Source organism: Phyllostomus discolor, chromosome 8 (assembly GCF_004126475.2).
Source record: "Phyllostomus discolor isolate MPI-MPIP mPhyDis1 chromosome 8, mPhyDis1.pri.v3, whole genome shotgun sequence".
Classification (NCBI taxonomy): domain Eukaryota; kingdom Metazoa; phylum Chordata; class Mammalia; order Chiroptera; family Phyllostomidae; genus Phyllostomus; species Phyllostomus discolor.
This window is the reverse complement of record NC_040910.2, coordinates 62,665,156-62,684,789: the sequence shown is the minus strand read 5'-3', so window position 1 is coordinate 62,684,789 and position 19,634 is coordinate 62,665,156. Positions and strand designations below refer to the sequence as shown.

General features: G+C 52.6%; 1 protein-coding gene across 3 annotated transcripts; it reads left to right on the top strand.

The window, feature by feature from the left end:
- The first annotated feature begins 82 nt into the window (after positions 1-82).
- Positions 83-18,415, top strand: TRPV2 (transient receptor potential cation channel subfamily V member 2). Of its 3 annotated transcripts, XM_036032922.1 has the most exons (15): positions 83-164; positions 1,908-2,216; positions 5,206-5,339; positions 6,741-7,034; positions 7,567-7,865; positions 9,726-9,899; positions 10,244-10,399; positions 10,916-11,011; positions 11,737-11,807; positions 12,301-12,466; positions 14,348-14,414; positions 14,520-14,857; positions 15,783-15,910; positions 16,176-16,252; positions 18,188-18,415. In XM_036032922.1, exons 2-15 carry the CDS (start codon positions 2,017-2,019, stop codon positions 18,280-18,282), a joined length of 2,295 nt encoding a protein of 764 aa, XP_035888815.1. In that variant the 5' UTR covers positions 83-164; positions 1,908-2,016; the 3' UTR covers positions 18,283-18,415. The 3 variants fall into 3 exon arrangements, with proteins under 3 accessions (XP_035888815.1, XP_035888817.1, XP_035888816.1); XM_036032924.1 differs by lacking the exons at positions 83-164; positions 18,188-18,415 and adding an exon at positions 16,584-16,734 and having other exon boundaries at positions 290-2,216; XM_036032923.1 differs by lacking the exons at positions 83-164; positions 1,908-2,216 and adding an exon at positions 4,674-5,099.
- Positions 18,416-19,634: the final 1,219 nt, after the last annotated feature.

Genomic DNA, 19,634 nt, shown 5'->3' with positions numbered 1-19,634 from the left:
CTGTCCCTGGGGGCCATCCACACCAGCTTTCTCTGCCCTGTGACGGATCAACCCATTCCCAGGCAGAGCCGTACAGCTGTTAGGAGACATGTGCAGAGGAAGGGGAGGGGTAGATGTCAGTGCACGAGGGCTAGACACCCCACCTATGACAGCCCTCCGCAGAGGTAAGGCCCCAGCGCCCAGGGTTGCCCCTGACTGTCCCCACCCCCACCTGGGACCTCAGTAGCTAGGCGATAGGGGTGGGGGTGGGGAGTTGGGGCGTGTCTCCATGGGGGCAGGGTGTGGCCAGTGGTCCAAACGTCAGTCCCTGATGGCCAGCCTGCCCTGACAGGGGAGTTAACCAGGATTCCCACCAGCAGGCTGGTGGAAGCTCTGGGGTGTGGACCCCCAGCTGCAACTCGGAGCCTGCAGGGGAGGCGCTGCGGCTCCCCGGCTGTCAGCGCTCGTGGCCCCTCCCGGTTGCACTTCCTGTCGCAGCCCGGCCGCCGCCGAGGCTCCACAATCCCCGAACGTGCAGCCGGCGGGGCGGCACGCCCTAGCTCAGCCGGCCAAGGTAAGTCGGGGGCAATTCCAGGACGTCTGAGGCACAGGGTCCCCAAGCCTGACTGATGGGGGCGGGTTCCCCAAATGGGCTCTTTGCTCCTTCCTTCCCGGCCAGGTGGGGCTCCAGTGGGGACAGGGTGGGGACCAGGGCTGGACAGACAGCTGTTGCTGCTGAGGTTTGGGAGTGGTGGTCTGTGTGGGGCATCCAAGGAGGCAGAAGGGGGTGGGGTCGGGGCATAAGCCAGGCTAAATGGTGTCTGTCCCCGGAAGGACGCCGAGGGTGGGCAGAGAGATTGTGAATCAAAGCTGCATGTTGAAGCCTTCAACCAGGTCCCAGCATCCCCTGCTCCCATGGGGAAGTTCCCCAGGACCTCGACTCCTGGCCTGGACTGGGTGGTTCCCCACCACCCACCATCCCATTCTCTCTACTCCCCTATCTTCTGTTCCCTTTCCGTGCTCTGTGTGCTCCCTGCCCCACTTTCCCACCCTGCTGTCTCCTCACCCATCTCTGACTCTTTTTTTCCTTTCAACCCTCCCCACTGTGGCTTACCCCTTGCCTTGCAGCGGAGGCTGTGGTTTAGTGCTCCGGGGAGCATGTGATGGTGTTGTCAGCTGAGCTCCCAGAGCTGGCACAATACCCCTCCCTGAGGGGGGCCTGCCTGTCACAGGGAGGTTGGGCAGCCATCGAGGGGTCTCCCTCCCCACTCTGCAGCCCCTAGAGACCCTAAGGCACAGAATGGTGGCATCCAATGCCTTCAGAGATGAGTCATATCAAAAATATAGGTGAGCCCCAGAAGATCTGAGAACTGAAGAGGAACCTCATGGTAGGGTGAGGTAGATTTAGACCAGGTTCTGCCAGCAGGTAGTGACCCTGGGGAAGTTACTTCCCCTTTTTGAGCTTTAGTTGCCCTGGCAGCAAAACGAGGGGTTTGATAGACCAGTGGTTTTCCAACGGTTTTCCCCAGAGCGCCCCTCCTGTGGTAAGAGACTGAGTGCCCTGCCCCCACCGCATAACTGCGCTTTGATCTGTCACTGCGCAAAATGGCACGTGGAGAAAGGGTGTGCTGTCAACGCAAACATTCGTTACCCCTAACAAGGGGCTGTGGCCTCTCAATATCAGGAAGTCCTTGTGGGAAAGTCAGGGACGCTCAGGGCCCCTTCCTGTGGGACAATGTCAAAGTGGCAGCAGGCCTATTGAGCCCCTTTTCCCACCCTGTTCCAGGACACTGTGCCATCTTCAGGCCAGACACTCCGTTCCTCTCCTCACCCTTGGCCTTCCTCCTTCCTCCACCCCCCACCCCATTGGGCAGAGCTCCACACAGTGGGTGGGCCTAATTGTACTCAGCTTCTAAATCTCTCTTCAGCCCCAGCCAGACCTCCTACTCCTACCTGGGGCTGGGAGGAAGGAGTGGCCTCTGATGTTTCTGTCTCCTTGGAGGTTCCAGCTGGGTAGAGCAGCCTCCACCCATTAGGATGACTGCGCCCTCCAGCCCTCCTGCCTTCAGGCTGGAGACATACGATGGAGATCAAGAAGATGGTGCTGATGTGGACAAGAGACAGCCAGGCAGTGGATATGCGCCACCCCCCATGGAGTCACCATTCCAGGGCGAGGACCGGAATTTCCCCCCTCAGATCAAAGTGAACCTCAACTACCGAAGGGGAGCAGGTACCAGGTAAGGCAGCAAATGGGGGTGCAGCCAGAGGTGGTCCCTCACTTCCAGCACAGGTGCTGACTCAGTGCTCCTTCCCCACAGCCTGCGTGGTCCTCAGTCTGGCTCTGCTAGCACCTGGGCCCTATAGGCTGGACTCTGCTCTGCTCTCTGGGGTTGCTCCTTTCAGAACCTTCCTTATCCTTGGCCTTCCGCCTTCTGAGGTTCTGCTTTTCTTCACAGGGACATACTCTATAAGCTCCAAGTACTCGATTGACGCTTGCATCCCCCAGTTTATGACCTGGCCCCCACCCTGTCAAGGTTCCTGTGACAGATAGTAGCAGGATCCACGCTCCAGTTCAAGGAGAGGCAAGGACATGTGAAGATGTCCCAGGAACTCCTGGGTTCTGCTCCAAGACTGAACCTGTCTTCTAGTGGGTGTGGACTCTGGGGACTGTGAATGGTAGGCTTCTGCTGGGGGTCATTTTCACTTTGATTTTCCTGTGATTCTACCACCTCAGACTGAGTGAGCCCCTCTTGCCGGGAGTGACATTTCCAGCCCTGTGTGGGGGTGGTGCACTCCAGTGTGAACCACCAGTGTGCACACTCCAGTGTGAGGTCTGACCAGGAAAATCCTCACGGTCCAGGTGGGACTGTGCCAGGCAAGCGACTTCTGTCCTTCTTATGACTGGGATGTGGCCACCAGCCATGGCCTCCCAGCCCAGCGCCCCCATACGGTTTGTGCTGGAGGACAAACCAGCACAGGTTCATACTATGTGGCAGGTTCAAACCACGGCAGGAGAAGATGCGTAAAAGGCTTTGAGGAGCTGGGTAGCCTGCCCAACAGGCAGAATGGGCCCTTTGATGCCCTTCAGGGTCTTGATCTGTGCCCTTGTGGGACTTCCCTACCCCAAGACTGTGATGTCATTCTGAGAAAGGAAATACCTTGTCCAAATAGACACTTCTGCTGGGTGGACTCCCCACAGGACTCCCTAGTCAGCCACAAAGCCTCCTTGGTCATGCTGTGGCCACGTGGTCTCCTGGGCAGATGATGGTGGATCGGGCCAGGCCAGGCAGATATGCAGCTTCCTGGTGTGGAGGAGGCAGGGTGTGGCCTCCGGTCATGTGCATATGGCTTAAAAACCAACTGATCCCAGCGCTCCCCTCACTCATCAGAGTCACCAGCACTTACTGGATTGGCACATTCTACAGGAGTTGTGAAGCTAGGATCTGAGGGTCCCCAAAGTGTCAAATAGTCCCTGCTGTCTGTCTCTTTATATCTGCTGGTCATGGTGTGAGGGTCCCAGGGATGAGCTTGTCTCTGTGAATAGCAACATGCCCTTCCTCTTCCCCTTCCCTGTCACCAGACACTGATAGATTCTAAAGAATTGTAAGGCCCGTTCTGGGCCTTTCCTGGAACTGTGGCTTCTCAGCAAAAGTCCAGTGAGCATCTGATAGGTTTCAGTGCTGGTCCCACATGTCTCTAAGAAACTCTGTTTGCCTGGCCTAGAGTCTCTCTGGGGTCAGAGTCAGGGTCTAGAGTTAGTGAGATGCCGCAGGACTTTGGGGAAGTTGCTTTATTTCCTTGCTTGTCTAAAAGAGAAAGTAGTGATTCTTGACCCTGGGGCCAAAGTGAGGGTTAAATGTGCACATACTCCATTATCAGTCCACAAATGGCTTCTGAGAGCACGAGGGGCTTTTCTTGATTCCTTGTGGAGACCAGTGGGGTGGGGGGCTCTGCCTGTAAGGCTCCCCCATCCACCATGGATGAGAATAAGTCTACCAAGACATGATCTGCTTGGGGAGGAAAGGTGGCTGATCTCTCAAAGGAGAAGGGCCAGAAGTCTTCTCTTCAATGGGCTTTTATTGGGTTCAATTTGCTCAGGAATACAGGTAAAGCTCATCAGTCATTGTCAGGCAGTAAGGATCAAACAATAAGTAACATTAAAAAAACTATGAGGGCTTATTCTGAGTCAGGGTCAGAGAGTTAAGGGACCATAAAACTTTGGGGAAACAAACTCATTTCAGGCTTGGACCCTTATCATTTAAATTGAGGATATTAGCAAAGCAGGTTTCACAAGATTTTATGTATTCTTTCATAGGCCTGATCGCCCCAGGGAACCCGCCCTTTCCAGCACAGGGCCGCACCCACCTCCGGCATTGTTTCAGGCTGAAGTCAGGCAAGGGAAGTGAGGCATCCAAGAGATTAGGAGACTTCTTGCAGACAGAATGAGAACTCAGGCTTTGTCAAAGCTGAGGGGCGAGGGTCCATCACCCCCTTTTGCTGTAGCCCCCGAAGTCCTTCCTTGGGGGCCCTCCCATGTGATCGTGCCTGTCTTAGATAGTTCCCCCCTTTGGGGAATCTTACCCATCATTGACTAACCAACCAAGAATTGGGGGCCAGTTATAGATGAAGTAAAAAGAGCAGAAGCAGTGCCCCTGCCAGGGAAATAAGCTTTGTCTCCAGGGAGATAACCTTAGTGGCTTATGGTCAGAAGGTCTCTCACTCAGCCTTAGCCATGGGGGGTTACAGCTTCTGAAACCAGGCAGGGAGCTTCCCAACAGACCAGCAGTATGTACAGCCCCTAACAGTCTGTGGGCACCTCCTGCAGGCCTGTCTTGACCTGGTCCCCAGCTCAGGAGCCATGACAAGTTCCTGTGCTGAAACCCACCCTGTACGATAATGAGCCTGTTGTGAGTTCTTCAAGGCATGTAACAAATAAATAATAAGCCTCCAATGCTGGAAAACATCTGTGATGTTGGAGCCATGGAGATGCTGTGGACTAGTGCCGGGGACAGTTCCCCCAACCCTGCTTCTGGGGCTCTGAGCATTTGGGGTCTCCTTGGTTTGCTCTGGGAGGGCAGAGGCCCTTATGAAGACTCCTGTGGGACTCCTGGAACTTCAGGGTACACAGTGCTCACAGGGCTTCCAGAAAGGGTTCTGTGGGATGGGGAGCTTTCTGGGTGGCACGTGGCTCTTTTATAGCATCAGTCACAAACCACATTCCTACAGCCAGCTGGACCCAAACTGCTTTGACCGTGACCGTCTCTTCAGTGTGGTTGCCCGGGGTGTCCCTGAGGATCTGGTTGGGCTGCCAGAGTACCTGCGCCGTACCACCAAGTACCTGACTGACACAAAGTACACAGGTAGGCCTGCCCTTCGGCCAGAGCTCTGTGTCTGCCCACTGTGCTGAGACTGTACAGGCTGGGTGGTACTTGACCATGCTTAGGAGACAAGGGGCAAGTGTTTTCTCTTATTTATTTATTTATTTATGAATTTATTTATTTTTAGAGAGGGGGAAGGAAAGAAGAAAGAGAGTGTGAGAAGCATCGGTGTGGGGTTGCCTCTTGAACACCCCTCACTGGGGACCTGGACGAAAACCCAGGCATGTACCCTGACTGGGAATTGAACCAGCGACCATTTGGCTCTCAGTCTGTGCTCCATCCACTGAGCTACACCAGCCCGGGCTTTCTCTCTTTTTTTGAAGGGATATGTTCTTAGCAGCAGATATTCCTGTTGAAATAGCTACGGGGGCCCTACTGACAGAGCCAAGAGCTCCTCCTTACCTCACTGTCAGGGCTGTGCCTGCCACTTCCAACCAGCCCACCAGCTCCCAGCCTGCCCCTGCTCCCCCACATCAAGCCCGGGCTTGTGGGCCTCCTCGATGCATCCCTTTTCTTTATCTTTTCCTCCCTTTCTTTCTTTCTTCCTAATATTCATCTCATATATTTAATATTTTATCCATCTCAGAGCATTCTTTTCCCCAAATATAAATATCTTTATTATTTGTGCTGATTAGAAAAATAATGTGTGCATTTTAGAAGATTCAAAGAGCAATGAAGTGTATAAAGCTGATTGTAAAAAGTCTGTCATCCTGTATCCCTGTGAATACATCTTTTCAAACTATTTAAATGTGTTAGGTGTATATTTACATAAATGGGGTAGCGCCATGTACCCTAATTTGTAATGTGCTCTCCCCCGACTAACTACATCTTGTAGCACTTTCCGCTTCAGTACATTTACCTGTAACTTAGTCACTTTACAACTGCAGTTTTCCATTTCATAGATTTGCCGTAATTTCATTAATTAATTTCTTATTAATGGCCATTTAATTAGTTTCTTGCCTCAATATACTGTGTGCCAGGCCCCCTGTGTGCTGAGCATTTTGTATATAATTTCATTTGATCCTTACAATGACCCTGGAGCATTCCCATTTTACAGAGAGGGAAACTGAGCTGAAGGGAGGCTAAGGGAGTGACTTGACTGTGGAGACAGAGACATTAAGTGGTGAAGCCACTTAACAAACATCACTCCAAATATTATTGTATGGATGGCTTTGCATGCATGGCAAATTATGTCTTAGGAACAATTTCTAGGGCAGAAATGGTAGTCACTGGAGCCTTAATATCCCACATCATGATTGCACAATCTTTTTTTATCGTCCTAAGGAGCATTTTGGAGCCTGGGCTTACGTACAAGCTGGCAGGCAGCCCAGCTGCTCCAGGCCTGAGCACCCTCATGCCCCTTCCCTTCCCCCTCTCCCACAGAGGGCTCCACTGGGAAGACATGCCTGATGAAGGCTGTGCTGAACCTTCGGGATGGGACCAATGCCTGCATCCTGCCACTGCTGCAGATCGACCGGGACTCTGGCAATCCCACGCCCCTGGTCAATGCCCAGTGCAAAGATGAGTACTACCGAGGCCACAGTGCCCTGCACATTGCCATTGAGAAGAGGAGCCTGCAGTGTGTGAAGCTGCTGGTGGAGAATGGTGCCAATGTGCATGCCCGGGCCTGTGGCCAATTCTTCCAGAAGAAAAGCCAAGGGGCTTGTTTCTATTTTGGTGAGGAGTCTTTCTTGATTAAATTGAGGCACAGAGGGCAGGGTGGGGGGTGTCACATGGTTAAGGGGTGGTAGAGCTGGCCCTTAAAACCCGTTCTTGTCTGACCCTGAGGCCCATGCTTTTAACCACTAGGTTGCCTGCAGAAGAAGTTTGTCTTAAGAGATGTTTATCTTTGTCTGGCCAAGGAGCCCTGAAGGGTTAGGGAGTGGTTGCTAAAACTGGTATGTGACAAGAGTCAACCAGACAGGGACTGACTGAATGAAGGCATCTGTGTCAGGCAGCAGTGGGCCTGGTCTCTGTTGAAGAGGAGAAAGAAGGGAGATGGGGACCCTGGGGGCTGGCCCCTGTTCTCCTCCCTTAGGAGAAGGCACAGAAACCTTAAATGGGGCTGGGGACCCCGAGGCAGGGTGCCATCCTTTCCCATGGGTACCTAACTTGCTTGGAGGAGGCCTGGCCTTCTGTCCAAGTAATGTGAGGAGTAAGCAGGTGAAAACTCGGAGACCTGAGGCCCAAGCTGCCCCCTTTGCTCCAGGTGAGCTGCCCCTCTCTCTGGCGGCATGCACCAAGCAATGGGATGTGGTCACCTACCTGCTGGAGAACCAGCACCAGCCTGCCAGCCTGCAGGCTGCCGACTCACTGGGCAACACGGTCCTGCACGCGCTGGTGATGATTGCAGACAACTCGGCTGAGAATAGCGCACTGGTGATCCATATGTACGACAGGCTCCTTCAAGCTGGAGTCCGCCTCTGCCCCACCGTGCAGCTGGAGGACATCCCTAACCTGCAGGGCCTCACACCCCTGAAGCTGGCTGCCAAGGAAGGCAAGATAGAGGTGAGCGGCTGGCCCCCTTCCCCTCCCCACCTGTCCAGGAAGCAGCAGGGCTCGCCCTTTGTTTTCTGCAGAAAGAGCCTGGCATGTTGCTTTAGATCAGTAGGCTCCCCACTTTTCAATCAAATACTCCTATCAGTAAGAACATTTTCTAAAATGTGTGTTTATTTTTTAAAGGTTTTATTTACTCATTCACTTATTTAGAGAGAGGGGAAAGGAAGGAGAAAGAGAGGGAGAGAAATACAGATATGAGGAAGAAATATTGATTGTTTGCCTTTCACACACCCCAACCAGGGACCTGGCCGGCAACCCAGGCAGGTGCCCTGACTGGGAATCGAACCAACTACCTTTTGGTTCACAGGTCAGCACTCAGTCCATTGAGCCGCACCAACCTTGGCTTAATATGTGTGTTTATTGATAAACTGTATCTGAACTACTGAACTAATATATCCTATTATAAAATACAAGGATCTTTTCTATTTTATTTTTATTTTTTTATTGAACTTATTGTGGTGACACTGGTTAATAAAATATATAACTTTCAATAAAACACAAGGATTCTTTTTTTTAAAGTCTTGATTAAGAGACAATCTTTTTCTTTTTTAAGCTTTTTAACATTTTTTTTTCACTTATTGATTTGTTTTAGAGAGAGAGGAAGGGAGAAAGAGCGAGAGAAACATCGATTTGTTGTTCTACTTACTGATGCATTCATTAGTTGATTCTTGTATGTGTCCTGACCAAGGATTGAACCTGTAATCTGGGTGGGTCAGGATGACACTGACCAGCAGAGATACCGGCCAGGGCAGGAGACAATCTTTTCACACCCTTGTCTATTCTGCTATTAGACTTGCTATTAGGTTTTCTTCCTCTTGATTAGTAAGTGCCTTTTATACTGAACATACTAACATTTTGTTTACTCTAACAGTTCAAAATTTTCTCCCAGTTCAACATTTAAAAAAATTTATAGTATTTTTTGCCACACAGAATTGTTATTTTTTTATCTATGCAAGTTGTAGTTATCCTTTCCTTTAGAGTTTTGCTGTTATTTAATCCTTCTGTAAGGTTATGTATCTATAACCTTGTGTGTGTGTCCCATATCCACATTTTCTTCCAGACTTTTGTAGCTTCATTTTTAGTGCCTCAAATTTGAGTCATTTTGGTATAAAGAGTAAACACGATCCAGCTCTACCTTTTCCCAAATGGCTTACCAGCTTATCCTTATTGTCAGGGCTGTGTAGCTTACAAAGCCCTGAGAGAAGCTTAGAACAGAAGAGTTTTTAAAGTCTAAACATAAGTAGAAGTTCTGCTATTTTATTCCTGCTTAGGTCTCTGGGGTGTGGGAACTTCCCCATGTTGTCTGGAGGCATGGCTGTGTGGCTGCTGTGTGCCCTCTAACAGCTGCTCCCCAGTCTGGCCCTTCCTTTTCTCTGGTTTTCATTTGTGAAAATGAAAATGAGTACAGGGTACTTCTTACCCTGTTCAGGTTAGTGGCCCTTTCTGCTCTGTTGAAAGCCCTGGACTCCAACCACTTGAGGGCACATATGTGCATAGGTGAGAGCCTCTGATCTGTACTGTGGTCCCTCAGCCACGTGAGGAGTTCAGGAAAGAGGCCAAGGGCAAGAGTGGGGAAGGAAGACCCAGGCTGGCTGGCAGGCCTGGGCGTATGTGGGTAGATGGGAGGGAATGTCTACCCTGGCTGAGCATGTGTGGATGTACGGAAGAGTTTATACACAGAAGGACCCGTGTGTACAGGGCATGTGCCAGTGTCAGCCACAGCTCTGCAGGATGCTGAGTATTTCCCAGACTCCCAGTCAGTGCTGGGAGGTGGCTAGGCAAGCCAACCTCACGTGACCCACCCTGCAGATTTTCAGACACATCCTGCAGCGGGAATTCTCAGGGCCGTGCCAGCCCCTTTCCCGAAAGTTCACTGAGTGGTGCTATGGGCCTGTCCGCGTGTCGCTGTATGACCTGGCCTCCGTGGACAGCTGGGAGGAGAACTCAGTGCTGGAGATCATCGCCTTTCATTGCAGGAGCCCGGTGAGCCTGCAGGGGCCACAACTCAGGCTGTCTGTGGGACCTCACCTGCCCTATTCTTGTCCAGTGGGGTTGTGACTGCACATCCTGCCCCTGGCCGTTGGGACCACACTCATTCCACACTGCAGTCTCAACCGACTCAGAGATCATACCAGGGTCCTGGTGGCTACTACTGAGGGCCTCGCTGCCTAGCCATGAAGGTGGGGGGAGGCAGGTGGGGAGGTGTCACTCAGGGCTCTCCCTTCTCTCTCCTCCATTCCCTCAGCCCTTGCACTGAGCCCAACACATGAGTGGGTCCCCTGTGTGTACCTGCTGAATGTACCCTGACTCTCACATTCGCACCCCAGCACCGACACCGAATGGTGGTTTTGGAGCCGCTGAACAAGCTGCTGCAGGCGAAATGGGACCTGCTTCTCTCCAGGTTCTTCTTCAACTTCCTGTGTTACCTGACCTACATGCTCATCTTCACTGCTGTTGTCTACCACCAACCTGCCCTGGAAAAGGCAAGGTTGGGGTGGGGGCGGGGGGGGGGCATATCCTCGGAGGTTTCTACCCAGCTGGTGACAAGGACGGGGTGGCGGGGGGCAGCCAGCACTGCAGGCACAACAGTAACAGTTAACGCTGAGTGCCAGGAAAAATAAAAAAGAACAAACAACAACAAAAATACATAGTGTGCACTGCATGTGAGGAGGTATTCTGATTTATTGGCATGTCTTACTGAATTCAGCTCCACAGCAACCCTCTGAGATGATGAACTGTCATCCCAGCCCACAGCTGAGTGAGGGAGGCCCAGAGAGGCTCAGACACGTGTCTGGCCTCACAGAGGCTGCACGTGGTGGAGATGGGACCTGGGCCCAGCCAGTCTGGCTCCTGCTCCCACGCTCACTACTGCTGGACTCCAGGGGTCCTGCCAGGGAGTACATGTTCCCTCTGCTGCACCGCACAGCCCTCAGCTCTGGCTGTCAGAAGGTCAGATGTTGGGAGGGGACACTAGGTCCTACCTGAGAGTCTCTTTACAGGCCGTCCTCCCCATGAAAGTGACAGCTGGAAACTCCATGCTGCTGCTGGGCCACATCCTGATTCTGCTTGGGGGGGTCTACCTCCTCGTGGGCCAGGTGAGGGCTCCTCCCCTTCCCCCACTCCACATGGCTCCCAGCCAGCCCAGGAGCAAACCTAGAACTTGGCTAGGAGGAGCCATAGAGAGGGCGAACAACAGTACCTTCACTCGTGGCAAAGCCAGTAGCAGATCTCACCATGACCTGCCTCTGGGCAGCTGAAGGCCTTACCTGCAGGGTTGGGTACCCTCCTTACTATGCTTCCTGGTTGCCTATGTGGTGGCACATGGCTCCGATGATTCCTTGGCAGTGCCCGCTTTGCTCTCAGGGAACTGAGCTGGAAGCCCTGCCCCAGGTCCCAGGGCTGGGGCGCAGCATGGAGACTCTCTCAGAGGGGGCAGAACCTGGGCACCAAATCCAGGTTGGCTGGAGCACAGGGTAGTCCCTGAGGGGCCAGGGAGAGGGAGGGAAAGAAGCTCCCCCCCTTAACCACATGCAGTGTGTGAGTTCTTCATCTGGATCCAGAGGGAGTCAGGAGGCCCCTGGCACTGTCTCTGTGTCTGTGGGAGTTGGTACTTTTCAGAAATAGGGTCTTAATTTTTCTTGGCTATCAGCAAAATTTATGAGCTCCTGTGACAAGTTGCAGCTGGCCCCCAAACGGCCAGAAGACAGGGAACAAGTGGGAGCCCTGACCCAGGCGGTGAGGGGTAGCAGCTTGGGGCTGTGGCCTGAAGAACCAGTTTCACACGCCCCTCCTTCCCTGCCATCCTTCTCCCTCCCCACAGCTGTGGTACTTCTGGAGGCGCCGGCTGTTCATCTGGATCTCCTTCGTGGACAGCTACTTTGAAATGCTCTTGTATGTGGGGCCTCACTCACCCTTTACCTCAGGCCTGGGAGAGGTGGTTGTAGCAGAGGGCACCAAGCAGACGTTAGAGGGGAGCACCGAGGGCCAGAGAGCTCCAGGGTTTGGGACCAGAGAGTAGTTCAGCTGTCCAGTTGGGGTCTCTATGCTCCCACCCTTACAGATTGTTTACTGAGCCTTCCCTGTGCACCAGTGGGGCCTCACTCCTTTACATGTCTTGTCTCACTGAATCCTCACAAATGCTCTATGAGTCAGGTGCGATTACTGCTACCCCCATTTCCCAGGGAAGGGAACTGAGGCCCACAAAAGTTAAATAACTTGCCTGGGGTGCAGGTCAGGACCTGACTGGGCCTAGCCCCAGAGAGGTGGGGAACTTCTCCCTTCAGTCTGCAGTGGGAGAGAGAGTGGTGGTCATCACTCGCCAGTGGAGGCTAAGGGGGCCTTGCCAAATGGCCTGCAAACTGACCCATACTCTGTCCCCACCCAGCCTGGTCCAGGCCCTGCTCACAGTGCTGTCTCAGGTGCTGTGTTTCCTGGCCATCGAGTGGTACCTGCCTCTGCTTGTGTCCTCGCTGGTACTGGGCTGGCTGAACCTGCTTTACTATACACGTGGCTTCCAGCACACAGGCATCTATAGCGTCATGATCCAAAAGGTGAGAGGTCAGGGTGGCCTCACTGCAACCAGACTTGGTGGGCTGCACATCACGCTCTAGCAGGACTCCTTTTGGCTTAAGCAGGTAGGTGAAGCCAACCTGGGCAGCTAACCTGGGCAGAGGAGAACATGAGTATGTGCATCACACACCCAGATGCTCAATGAATATAAGCAGGAGTATGAGTGTGCAGATACCTGCTCTCAGCAGCCTGCACTCTGGGTGTGCAAATACCTGCCCATGTGTGTTTGCAAGTGTCCACGTGGGAGCACACACATCCTTGCCCACTGAAGAAGCAGAGATTATGCACACAAGCTCACCTATGTGCCTGAGCCCTGGGACATGTGGGCATATGGATGTGTCTGTGTTTATTTATTTACTCAACAAATGTTTAGGAGGTACATACTATGGGCCAGGCTGTGTTCGAAGTGTTGGGAATATACTATTTTGTTCATTAACAAAATAGAGCAGTCCATGCTCTTTTGAAGCTCACATTCTAGTAGGGAAAAGGAAGACACTGAAAAAACAAATGAGGACATCATAGGCTGTATGAGGAAGAATGACCTAGGCAGTGGGTACTTTAGATAGTGGGGTCTGGAAGGCATCTCAGAAGAAGTGACAACTGAGACCTGAAAGAATGATTCAGCACAGACTCAAGGAAGAAGCATTTAAGACAGAGAACAGCAAAGATAAAGGCCAGGGGTCAAAGCACATTGGAGTGCTTCAGACAGATTGAGGAGGCTGGGAGAGTGAGGGAGAGGAAGTTTGGAGGGGGGAGGTAGTTGCTGGCCATAGTGACAGATCTGAATGCCCAGAAGGTTTTAAAATATTTTAAAAAATATTTTTGAATATTTTTATTCAATATTTATATTTTTCATAAAAATATTTTTATTTTATTATGATAAAATATACATAACAAATGTATCATTTTAACCATTTTTTAAAAAGATTTTATTTATATTTAGGCAGAGGGGAAGGGAGGGAGAAAGAGAGGGAGAGAAACATCAATGTTTGGTTGCCTCTCACACGCCCCCTACTAGGGATCTGGCCTGCAACCCAGGTATGTGCCTGGCCTGGGAATTGAACCTATGATCCTTTGATTTGCAGGCCAGCACTCAATCCACTGAGTCACACACCAGCCAGGGGCATTTTAACCATTTTTAAGTGTACACAGTTCAGTGGCATCAGGCACAGTCAGATTGCTGTGCAGCCCTCCCCATCCTTCATCCCCAGGACCTTCACTGCCCCAAACCGGAACTCTGTCCCCAGGAAGCACTCCCTCCCCCCAGCCCCTGGCAACTAGCCTACTTTGTGTCTCTGTAAATTTGATTATTCTAGGTACCTTGTATAAATGGAATCACACAGCATTTGTCCTTTTGTCACTGGCTTATTTCACTCAGCATAATATTCTCAAGATTCATCCATGCTGTAACATGTGTCAGAATTCCCTTCCTTTCTGAGACTGAATAACATCCCGTTTTATGGATATACCACATTTTGTTTATCTTTTCATCTATCAGTGGACACCTGGGTTGTTTCCACCCTTTGGTGTTGTGAACAATGCTGCTATGAAGTTTGGAGTGTACAAATGTCTATTTGAGTTCCTACTTCCAATTCTTTTGGTTGTATACTCAGACATGGGCTTACTGAATCATATGGTAACTCTATGTTTAATTTTTTGACCTGGGGGGTTTGAAGCGGGACAATTATGTGATCTGATGTAGATTTTAAAAAGATCCATTGGCTCAGTATAGCTGCACAGGGCCCTGTGTATGCACACACACGTGTGTATGTGTCGTATGCATGTAGGAACCCATGCTCAAGGCCAAGGCAGGGGTCTGGTGGCTCAGTCACCCACCCCAGCTCCTGGTGCTTGTGTTCTAGGTTATTCTGCGGGACCTGCTCCGCTTCCTTCTTGTCTACTTAGTCTTCCTCTTCGGCTTCGCTGTAGGTAAATGCTCCCCTCTGGCCCCTGCACATCCCTTGCCTGCCCTGCAAACCCTTAAGTCTGCCCACTGGTCTCTGAGGCTGAGGACCCCCTTCTACCTTCCTACAGCCCTAGTGAGCTTGAGCCAGGAGGCTCAGGGCCCAGGGGTCCCCACAAGTTCAAATGCCACAGAGGCAGTGAGGCCTGGGGCAGGAGAGGAGGACAAGGAGGGCAACTCGGCCTCGTACAGTGGCATCCTGGACGCCTCCCTGGAGCTCTTCAAGTTCACCATCGGCATGGGCGAGCTGGCCTTCCAGGAACAGCTGCGCTTCCGTGGGGTTGTGCTGCTGCTGCTGCTGGCCTATGTGCTGCTCACCTACATCCTGCTGCTCAACATGCTCATCGCCCTCATGAGTGAGACTGTCAACAGTGTCGCCACCGACAGCTGGAGCATCTGGAAACTGCAGGTGTCCCTGGGAGGCTCCCCTCCCCGTCCCCAAGTTCTGGGCCCAGGGAGGAGTGGGTAGGACCCTCCTGAGCTGGGCCCTTACAGCAGATCCAGGGTCCTGAGTTCCTGTGAGGAATGAGTAAACTCATACATCTAAAGCTCTTAGAACAGTGTCTGGCACACAGAAGGTGCTCAATGTGTTAGTTATTATCATTAAGTGTTTCTTGAGTGTCTTCATGGGGATAGACACAGTTTTAGATTCTAAACACACAACAGAGAACAAGACAAAGTCTGCCCTCACGTAGCTCCCATTCTGTGTTCACTGCATGTTAAATGGGTCAATTTGGTGGGTGAGGCAGGCAGGCTGTGCACTCTTGGGGCTGGCTCAGCTTGGGGAAGTCGGGGGACCAGAGGTCCCTGAAGCTGGGGGCTGATATGACACCCACTTACAGGGGAGGAAGCAAAAGCTGCTTCTTGGCCTGGGCAAGGCCATGTGTGGGTGTGGACAGTTTCTGTAGGGAAGGCCTTGCCCAGGTGGCTGGACTGTATTCCCACTTCACTGTCCACCTTGGGTAAGCCCATCTTCTCTGAGACTCCATGTCCTCACCTGCAAACTTCTGCCCCCACCTGACTCACACAAGTGGGCAGGCACACATGTAGGGTGGAGCAAATGAACTTGTGCACCTGGAGGTGTGAAATTCTGGGACCTGTAATGATACAATAGCAAGTAATTGTTGAGCTACACAGTGACCTCCCCAAACCACCAGGCACATTATCCTCAGACTGTAAGGCAGGAAACTGAGGCGCTGAGGGCCTAACACCACACAGGCAATCAAACACTGGAGCCTGATTCCAACCTGCGTGCTTAGTGGATTTGGGGTTATACTGTCAAGTGCATGGCACAGCTTCCTGGCTGCTTTGTCTCATGTGTCCTTTGTCCCCAGAAAGCCATCTCTGTCCTGGAGATGGAGAATGGCTACTGGTGGTGCAGGAGGAAGAAGCAGCGGGCAGGTGTGAAGCTGACAGTTGGCACCAGGCCAGATGGTAGCCCAGATGAACGTTGGTGCTTCAGGTGAGTGAACGGCCAGGAAGGGCGGCTGGTGAAGACCAGCCTTCTCCTCTGAAAGCCAGGGGACAGCTGCAAGGGCAGGACTAGGGGCATGGTGGGGGATCCCGTGTCCTGTGGAGAAGGGCAGAGAACCCCATCCTCCTTGCAGTCCCTGTGTCTCCCGGAGTGTCTGTTGAGTCTACCCACTCAGGGGCCAGGGCACTCCTTGGGGCCAAGCAGACTGCACTGTGAGGGCCCGGCTGCCTCAGAGGTGCTTTGTTGCCTTCAGGGTGGAGGAAGTGAACTGGGCTGCCTGGGAGCAGACGCTGCCTACGGTGTTTGAGGAACCTACAGGGCCCAACCTTGGTGAGTAGCCCTAGTGAGACAGTGTTTGTGTTCTCATGTGTATGCTCATGTGCATGTGTTTGCATGTGCATTTTCACGTGTGTGTGTGTGTGTGTGTTTGGTTGGCCACACAGCCACGGAGGTTCTGGGACAGGGCCTCTGCTCTGGCCACTCCCCAGTTACACTCATTTAAAGAAATTGCCCCCCTTAAAGTGGCACTTCCCCACTGTCTGTTCTGCCCTCACCTCTTAGCTGGCCTGGGAAAACCTCTGAGGCTGTTAGTGCTCTTGCTGGTTTAGCCTTCAGCTTTTCCTCACTCCTGCCTCTTCATCCTCACCCTTCCTCCCAGCAGGTTTCAACCTACTGCACCTTGTGCCCATTCAAGTGTCAGGCCTGGGCTGAGCCTGGGGACCCAGCAGGGCAATAAGTTAGGGAAGGTGCCCTACCCAGCTCATAGTTCAGGTGGCATCTCTGGGATCCCCGACCGGCTTTGTCCAGGTCAGCCTTGCTGATCCGAGGGCCCAGCCTCTTCCTACCTCCAGCCCCCCATACCTGGGAGGGGAAACCACTGCCTGTGCCGCTCCTGCCCCTCCTGCCCCTCAGGGCCTGTATCCTCCTCATGCCAGTGTGGTAGTATCCTGCCTTGTCCTCACCCTGCTACTTCCCACCGTGAGTGACTCCTTCCTCCCACCCAGAGGCCTGTTCTGAGAATTAGTTCTGTCCACAGCATACCCTTCCTGGAACCTTCAATAACTCCCACCTCATTTTCTGCTAGCTCCTCCTCCCCTTTCTCATTCTCTTTCAAAGACACTCTACTTGCTTGTGCCTCTGGCCCAACCCCTCCCACAATGGCCTCCTGCACCACCCATGACTACCTGTGGTGGGGACTCCTCTGGCCTCCTGCTCCAAAGCCCACTGGTTTCCCAGGTTCTGGTCCCTGACCCAGGCCCTCACAAACCCATAGGTTTCCTGCCCACCCTTGCTTTGTTCTTAATTCTGAGTCCTGTTTTCCTGTCACTTCACTGCCAAGATTCTGAAAGTCAACTTGCTCCTCATTCCACACCCCAATTCCACACCCCACTGCCTGCTGGGGTTCCAGCTGACATCCCCAAACAGGAGCAACCTTGGGGCTGCCCTACCAGGTAACTGCAACTCTACCCCCTCCTCACCCAGGCGGGAGGCCTTGAGGGTTTCTTGTTCCCCCAGCCCCCAATCTGTGCTGGGTGTCCTCTGGACCCCACGGGCAGCCCCTTGCACCTCTGCACCCCCCACTTCTCCTGATTCTGCACCACTGTAGGGCTGCTCAGCCTGCACCCTGACCTCCAGACAAGCCTCCCTGCTCCAGGTTTATCCCCTTCTGCTTCCTCTTCCTCTGTGTAGACAAAAGTACACTAAGCCCCCACTCCCTGGAGGGCTGCACTCTTCAGCATGCAGGTCAAGGAGCAAGGCCACTGTCCTACCAGTTCCCCACACCCCTCTCCATATGTCAGCCAGTCCGTTAACAGTGCTCCTTGTTCTTTGCATTAGCTCTTGTATCTGCCGCAAGTGCCCTTCCTGTTCCTCTGGCTGTCCAAATCTGCTGCCTCCCCTATGGTTTGGGTCCCTTCTCTCCTTTTGTGTCCCTTCTCTCCTATGAGCTCCCTGAGCACTTAACTCTCACTTCCCTCCAGCTCTTCAGCAAGTTTTAGGTGTTCTCACTTCTAATGCAAAAGCCTGTTACCTCCAGAGACTTTAAGCTCCTGGGAGGAGGCCCTCCACTGGCATAGGGCAGGGGTTCAGGAATGCTTGTGGAAGGGGGGAGGCAGGGAGAAGGGTTGCTGGGGACCTCAGGATCCCCTGATGTCCACAGGGCATGATGTGGCTTCACAGTTGTGGCCTCCTCCTGTTTTCCTAGTGCCTGCCTCCTGGGGACATACCTCTAGGGCCAAGTCACAGTGCTCTTTCTCCTATTTACAGGCACCATGAAGAACCCCACCCTGGCCTCCCAACCCGAGGAGGACAGTACCTTGGAGGAGGACCATCTTCCCCTCCACGTCCTGCAGTCTAGCTAATGGCCTGGATGCAGCAGGAGGCTGGCAGGACAGACCTAGGACATCTTTCCAGCCCTACCTGATGGCTCTGGGGCCCTAGGGAACTTTGGTGGCAAATCAATAAATATTTTCTCATGGCTAACTCTCCTGAAAACATTTGAGCAAAGTTTCAGGGCCCTTAGGCTGACTGACATTTGCATAACTGTGAGCACAAGCTTGTGTCCAGGGCTGGGCTGCTCTGCGCTCACCTGGCACAGGGGACCCTCATCAGCAGAGTGCAGGAAGCTGGCCAAGGTGTCCGGCTCACTATTATGGCAGGTAGGAGGTGGTGGACATGGGCAAGTGTAGCCAACTCTCCTCTCCTTCCCACAGCCTCCAGACCCCCCTTAAAGCCACCTCCAACAGGTCTCTTCAAAGCCTTTGAGCAGTTCAGCTTAGTTTAGACTCTGGATTATTGCTTTCTGTTCCTACTGGGTTTCCTGCTCAGTTTACATACGTGCAAGCCGTTCTCTGCAGAGCAGCCAGAGGGGATGTTCTGACACAAACACGGTACCTCTGTGCTCTGAAGGCTTGAGGGGGTCCCCAGTATGCACAGGACACACCGGATGGCATCCTTAGCCCTCTGCAGTTTTGCCTGAGCATTTCTAGACACTGCTTCTCCCATACCTCTGCTACCTGCCCCACTCCAGCCCCCTGCCCTGGCAGCCCTTTCAGTACATTCTCCACAGAAGCCAATAGACCTCAAGCATGTCTGATCCCTTGGCTTGGCTCTCTGAAATTCCCTCTCTCCAGTAAGATACCATAATTACTCTAAGACCAGCTCAAGAATTGTCTCATGATAGGCTTTCAAATTTACTTCAGTCAAAATGAGTTGCTCCCCCTTGGGGGTAATGTGTTCATATAATGTGCATGCACAATTGCATTTTTTTTTTTAAGTGGGAAAGACATGAGCATGTTCCTATGCTGAACGGAAGGCAGAGGTTTCCATTGCTGTTGAGATAGGAGTGAGGCAGGATAGTAAGAGGACAGGACAAGTCCTTGGGCAGTGGACTAGGGAAACTGAGACAGACAGCTAAACACAATGGCAAAGCAATTAATTACAGCCCGGAGCAGACCCTGTAGGGAGGGGAAGGCCTGGCAGGAGCAAAACTGGGAAACAAGGACCCGCACTTCCGGGGTAACCTTTCCTCCCCAGGCCTCTCCTCCCTGGAGATAACATCTAGGCCTCACTTGTATTTCAGCTCCAGACCCAGAAAAGCAGCAACACGAGGTGGGCGCTGTCAGAACCTATGCAATAACTAACGACTCCCTGCCCTGGCACTGACCAATCAGTGGAGACCAGGACCCTGAAAAGTCCCACCTGGAAAACTGAT